A 5,919-nucleotide genomic window follows, 5' to 3' on the forward strand; every position below is an offset into this window, starting at 1 on the left:
CGATCCTCTCAACCACGTACCTAATGATCTTCAAGATTTTGCATTGCTATTGCTACACGCTATGTTAAATCTACGACTTTCCTCTATAAATCCTCAATCTCGTCTTGGGTGCTGTAACCACGGTAGGAGACTTCCTTAGCCGGAACCTACCTGACACGACCATGATCACGACCATGACGACCTTCCATTGGATTTGATGCTCGACTTCCTCAATTGGAATCTGTCAGCTCTGATACTAACTGACGCCGAACAAAATAATGATTATTCTATTAGTTGACGAGAAGGTGGGTTTGAAGAGAAGGCAAGAAAAGATAGTCAATGTCCTCCAAATTTTTTCCGAAAAGGAAATTTTATTTAATATTAGAGGATTATTCCTAAAATATCTAAATATACATTTATATAGACTCTTACCCTAAAACCTAAATAAAAGAAAGAAATCTTAATATATATATAATACAATTCCTATTTTGTAAAAAAGAAAAATATTATTAACAGAATACCAATCTTAAAAATTCTAAACTATCTCAAAATATAAAAATATGAAAAAGATAGAAATGATAAAAAAAAAAATAATCAAAACTATCATAAGATAAAAATTATCAAAAATAATAATAAACATGTTTCAGAAATATCCCTTAAAACTTTATACACATCATCCATAGAAGCTCACAAGGTATTTCTTAGAAATCTTTTTAAAGTATATTTGATCATGTCGTGATTTTCGATAGACTATCCAATTGAGTATAGGCCGTTGAGTAAATTTTCGATCTAACCATGAAGTTGACTCATAAATTCTCAGTCCTATATTTTAATATTATATGATTTATTTAAAAATAAATCTCTTTTACATATTTTAGTATTGAGCGTCCTATGTGAAAGCCCGATGAGTTTATCTCAAAGGTCTTTTGTGTCGTTGATAATTCGGATGCCATTTTCATAAAATTTATTATTTATATTTTTTTAATATATATATATATATTAAAAAATATAACTAATAAATTTTATCAAAAAAAATAAAATTTTCTCTGCATATTATCCTGCCTTATCCGTATGCATAGTATAGAAAACAAAAGAAAGACAGCAAGATAACTAACTCCACGTAACTTTGTCAAATTTCCATGGTCGAAAGGATAAAAGCCTGTCTTTGGTTGGTTGCGAAGCCAGGATTTGCAGAGCACACATGTCAGTCGCGGGGGCAAAGGACGTTTGATTCCTAAAATTTCTTTTTATTAATGGCTCATCTCCATAATATTTCATGGCGGAAGATTCATCCAAACCGTTGCTTCTTTATCATGGAAACCTGCTAGCCTACCTATCTATCTGTTAGATACATGTGCACAGAAAACATCCACCGGCGCAACCTTTCCAAGAGACAAATAAAGCCAAATGACGCCAAATCAAGCTGGGGCCTACTTGCCTTCTCTCAACCACGTAGCTTTTTTTTATCCTTCCAAATAACATTATTCTATGTATACTATGTATGCAGTATATATGCACAGAGAAATGCAGCCACATGAACTGGTGGTGCTCCCTTATTTGTAGCTCGGATTAACTAGAATTCCAATGGAAAAAAAATGATGATAATTGCGTCTTCCCTTCGTGGGATGATGGTTCCTCCCTCGGTTTCCTGCTGATTCCAAATCGCTTGAACGGGCAGCGAGAAATTGTTGATGCATGAATTAAGGAGATTCCCGATAAGAACTCTTCATGCTTGTTCGAGTAGGATTCCTCGTCGCTGCCACTGCTGCAGCCTTTGCAGTTAAGCAGGCAAACAGCTCCAAACCCCCTCGATTAAAACCTCCAGGTATCATTGTTAATTTGTCGATCATCATCTTTCATCAGATGGATAGATAGATAGATAGGTATCTGTAAAAGCAGATCAATTGTGAATGAATCAGGGGATGACGAGGCAAAGCTGGATTTTGATTCTACTGAAAGGAAGATTACGGTATATGCGTTAGATTTTCTTTCTCTGTTTTTGCTCACCGATACTTGGGAGATTACATCGATCTCTTTCTGAAATTGATTAACAGGATGAGGAGGAAGAAGAGGTGAAGAGAATCAGCAGCGTGATAAGCTCAATCCAGAGCAAGCTGATGGAGGAGGAGGAGGAGGAGGAGGATGAGTTTCTGCCGGAATTCGAAGATCTCTTCTCCGGCGAGGTTGAGCTGCAGCTGTCGAGTACAGATAAGTTCGCCGTTGTAAAAGAGGATCCGTACTATGAGATGGAGCTGGAGAGGCTCCGGAAGCAGCTGAAGGAACTGGAGGAGCGAGAGGTGAAGCTGGAAGGAGAGTTGCTAGAGTACTACGGCCTGAAAGAACAGGAATCCGACGTGGCGGAGCTGCAGAAGCAGGTCAAGATGAAGGCGATGGAAATCGACAAGCTCAAGATGACGGTGAGTTCGTTGGAGGAGGAGAAAAGGATTCTGGAGGAGCAGGTAGCGAGGGGGGCGGGAGCGAGGAAGGAGGTGGAGGCGGCTAGGAATAAGATTAAGGAGCTGCAGCGGCAGATGCAGGATGAGGCACGGCAGACGAAGGGCCACCTGCTGCTGCTGAAGCAGCAGGTGACGGCGCTTCAGGCCAAGGAGGAGGAGGCGGCGAAGAAGGAGGCGGAGGTGGAGAGGAAGATGAAGGCGGCGAAGGAGCTGGAGGTGGAGGTGGTGGAGTTGAGGAGGAATTGCAAGGAGCTGCAGCACGAGAAGAGGGAGCTGATGGTGAAGCTCGATGAGGCGGAGGCGAGAGCCGCAGCTCTCGCCAACATGACGGAGGTGCGTTCTCTTTTATCCATTAACAACCTGCAAATCTGGTACGAACATGGAGAACTTGTCTTCTTCCTTACAGACAGAGATGGTGGCGAGGGCGAGGGAGGAGATCAACAAGCTGCGGCACGCCAACGAGGACCTCACCAAGCAAGTGGAAGGCTTGCAAATGAACCGCTTCGGCGAGGTGGAGGAGCTGGTCTACCTGCGCTGGGTCAACGCCTGCCTCCGCTACGAGCTCCGCGACTACCAGACCCCCTCCGGCAAGCTATCAGCCCGCGACCTCAACAAGAGCCTCAGCCCCAAGTCCCAGGCGAAGGCCAAGCGCCTCCTCCAGGACTACGCCGGCTCGGAGCGCGGCCAGGGCGACACCGACATGGAGAGCAACGTCTCCTCCATGCCCTCATCGCCGGGCAGTGAGGACTTCGACAACGCCTCCATTGACAGCTTCTCCAGTCGCCTCAGCTCCGTCAGCAAGAAGCAGGGTCTCATCCAGAAGCTCAAGCGCTGGGGCAGCGGCAGCAGAAGCGGCCGGGACGAGGCCGGCATCCTCATCTCGTCACCAATAAGCGAGCGCTCGGCGACGCCGCGCTCCTCCCGCCCGAGGGGGCCTCTCGAGTCTCTCATGCTGAGGAATGCTAGCGACGGGGTCGCCATCACCACCTACGGGAAACAGGATCCCAGTGCCGAAGACGAGCAGTTGAACGGCGTCGCGGCCTCGTTCCAGTTGATGTCCAAGTCAGTTGAGGGCGTGGCGGACGAGAAGTACCCGGCCTTCAAGGACCGCCACAAGCTGGCGATGGAGAGGGAGAAGCAGATCAAGGAGAAGGCAGAGAAAGCCAGAGCCGAAAGATTCGGCAACAATGCGCTCAACTCTTATCTCGATTCCAGATCCAAGCCATCAGTTGTTTTGCCTGCGAAACTAACTCAAATCAAGGAGAGGCAAACAACCCAGGCCGCTTCTACAGACTCCGGCGAGCAACCCGGCGATGCCAAGGCGGAGAGCCCAGTGGTGAGCAAGATGCAATTGGCACAGATTGAGAAGAGGACTCCGAGGGTTGCTCGGCCGCCTCCCAAGCCATCTGGTGGAGGCGCTGCTCCGACCTCCCCCGCCACTTCAATAAGTGCTCTCCCACCACCTCCGCCGCCACCCCCTGGCGCGCCGCCTCCGCCACCACCTCCCTCGGGCGGCCCTCCGCGGCCGCCTCCCCCTCCCGGCGCTCTAACAAAAACGCCTACCGGCGAAAAAGTGCATCGCGCGCCTGAGCTAGTGGAGCTCTATCAGTCCCTCATGAAACGCGAAGCGAAGATGAAGGACACGCCCTCGATCCTCTCCACTGCGTCCAATGTAGCCGATGCTAGAAGCAACATGCTGGGCGAGATCGCCAACCGATCTACCTTCCTCTTAGCAGTAAGCACTCAAGAACACCTTTACTGCTTACATCTATGCAACGATCGATCTGTCGTCGTTGCTTAAATCAGAGATGAAATTGGTCGCCTAATTAACATAATGCAGGTTAAAGCCGACGTCGAGACCCAAGGCGAGTTTGTGGAATCCTTAGCCGCGGAGGTTCGAGCAGCAAGATTCACAAACGTCGAAGATCTCGTTTCTTTTGTCAACTGGCTAGACGAAGAACTCTCCTTCTTGGTACTGCATCAATTAAATTAAATTAAATAAAACTTGCGTGTCCAAGATCACATATATTTGCCTCTGTAGGTGGATGAGAGGGCTGTTCTGAAGCACTTCGATTGGCCCGAGGGTAAAGCTGATGCCATGAGGGAAGCAGCTTTCGAGTACCAAGATCTGATGAAGCTGGAGAAAAGAGTCTCATCTTTCGAAGATGACCCCAAACTTCCCTGTGAAGCTGCTCTCAAGAAGATGTACTCTTTGCTAGAAAAGTAAGCTCCTTCTCATGAAACATATTGAGCTAAATGAAGTAAGAATCCCACGTTACTGATGCCCTTTTGGTGATTCAGAATGGAACAGAGTGTTTATGCTCTCCTACGAACAAGAGATATGGCTATTGCTCGCTACAGGGAGTTCGGAATTCCAACCGATTGGCTGTTAGACTCTGGTGTGGTCGGCAAGGTATACATGTTTCTAAAATATAATCTAAGTTCGATCGAGGAAGATGATCAAATAAATACATGACTCAATCATGGCAGATCAAATTAGCATCAGTGCAGCTGGCTAGGAAGTACATGAAAAGGGTTTCTTCGGAGCTCGATGCATTAGGTGGCAGCGAGAAAGAACCAACCAGAGAGTTCCTGCTTCTGCAGGGTGTGAGATTCGCCTTCAGAGTTCATCAGGTACGAGCTTCGTGTAAAATAAACCTTCCATCGCCTGCAAATCTTTTACTGAACTCGTGTTCATTCCTAGTTTGCTGGAGGATTTGATGCTGAAAGTATGAGAGCATTCGAAGAACTGAGAAGCAGAGTCAACAAGAAGACAACTGCAGCTGAGGCTTCGGAAGCTTGAGGGGATTCAAGTGTCTCTTTTATTGTCACTCCCAGACTGACTGGTTTATATATATTTTGAGATACCGCTACACTGATTTTCCATTTTGAATATATATTCTATCCAAAGGTATTGCGTATATGGTGTGATCGAGTTTTTCTCCCCCAGAAATACGTCACAGCTCGAGGGAATAGCTCATGCAGCAAAGTTGTTAATAGAATATATTATGACAAAGAAATTTATTAATCATTTTTTTTACAGTGTTGATATCTGTTTTCCAAATCGATTAATTTTAGATATGATCCGTTTAATCCCATAAAAAAATTGTATTGACTATTAGAATAAATTGAAAAGTAAAAACAATTTATTGATTTGCAGGCAACGTTTCAAGATTATCTTATCACTAAAGAAAATTAATTCTGCAATGCACAGTAATAATTTGTGAATGTCTGATTAACTAAGAAAATATTTGACCATTATATTGTAGCCCTGTGAGCTAGATTAGGATACATTTATTGTAGTAAGAGGTGATAATCCTTTTCAAAGAACCCTCCAAAATTATCCTACATGATATAAAAGGGAGATAAATTATAGACAACTTCGTCCAACACAATGATCCCTTGCATGGGAGTCAGGTGACCAGTCTGACATTACATGCACACAAGAGATCAACCTCGTGATCCATTACACAAACACCATAGG

The 5,919-nt window shown here is 45.2% G+C and overlaps 1 protein-coding gene across 1 annotated transcript; it reads left to right on the forward strand.

The window, feature by feature from the left end:
* The first annotated feature begins 1,528 nt into the window (after positions 1–1,528).
* LOC122042414 (protein CHUP1, chloroplastic-like) lies at positions 1,529–5,358 on the forward strand. Its single transcript, XM_042602526.1, has 9 exons — positions 1,529–1,804; positions 1,899–1,948; positions 2,034–2,768; positions 2,842–4,170; positions 4,276–4,407; positions 4,477–4,658; positions 4,737–4,848; positions 4,926–5,069; positions 5,140–5,358. Exons 1-9 carry the CDS (start codon positions 1,708–1,710, stop codon positions 5,236–5,238), a joined length of 2,880 nt encoding a protein of 959 aa, XP_042458460.1. The 5' UTR covers positions 1,529–1,707; the 3' UTR covers positions 5,239–5,358.
* The last annotated feature ends 561 nt before the right edge of the window (positions 5,359–5,919 follow it).

The sequence above is a fragment of the Zingiber officinale genome, chromosome 2A (assembly GCF_018446385.1).
Source record: "Zingiber officinale cultivar Zhangliang chromosome 2A, Zo_v1.1, whole genome shotgun sequence".
NCBI classification, from domain to species: domain Eukaryota; kingdom Viridiplantae; phylum Streptophyta; class Magnoliopsida; order Zingiberales; family Zingiberaceae; genus Zingiber; species Zingiber officinale.

Bases quoted from the DNA above. Each gene is read 5' to 3' on its own strand.
- LOC122042414 (XM_042602526.1), top strand. From the start codon at position 1,708: ATGCTTGTTCGAGTAGGATTCCTCGTCGCTGCCACTGCTGCAGCCTTT. The intron at 1,805-1,898 runs GTATCATTGTTA...TGAATGAATCAG, and splicing joins CCCTCGATTAAAACCTCCAG to GGGATGACGAGGCAAAGCTG. The intron at 1,949-2,033 runs GTATATGCGTTA...ATTGATTAACAG, and splicing joins CTACTGAAAGGAAGATTACG to GATGAGGAGGAAGAAGAGGT.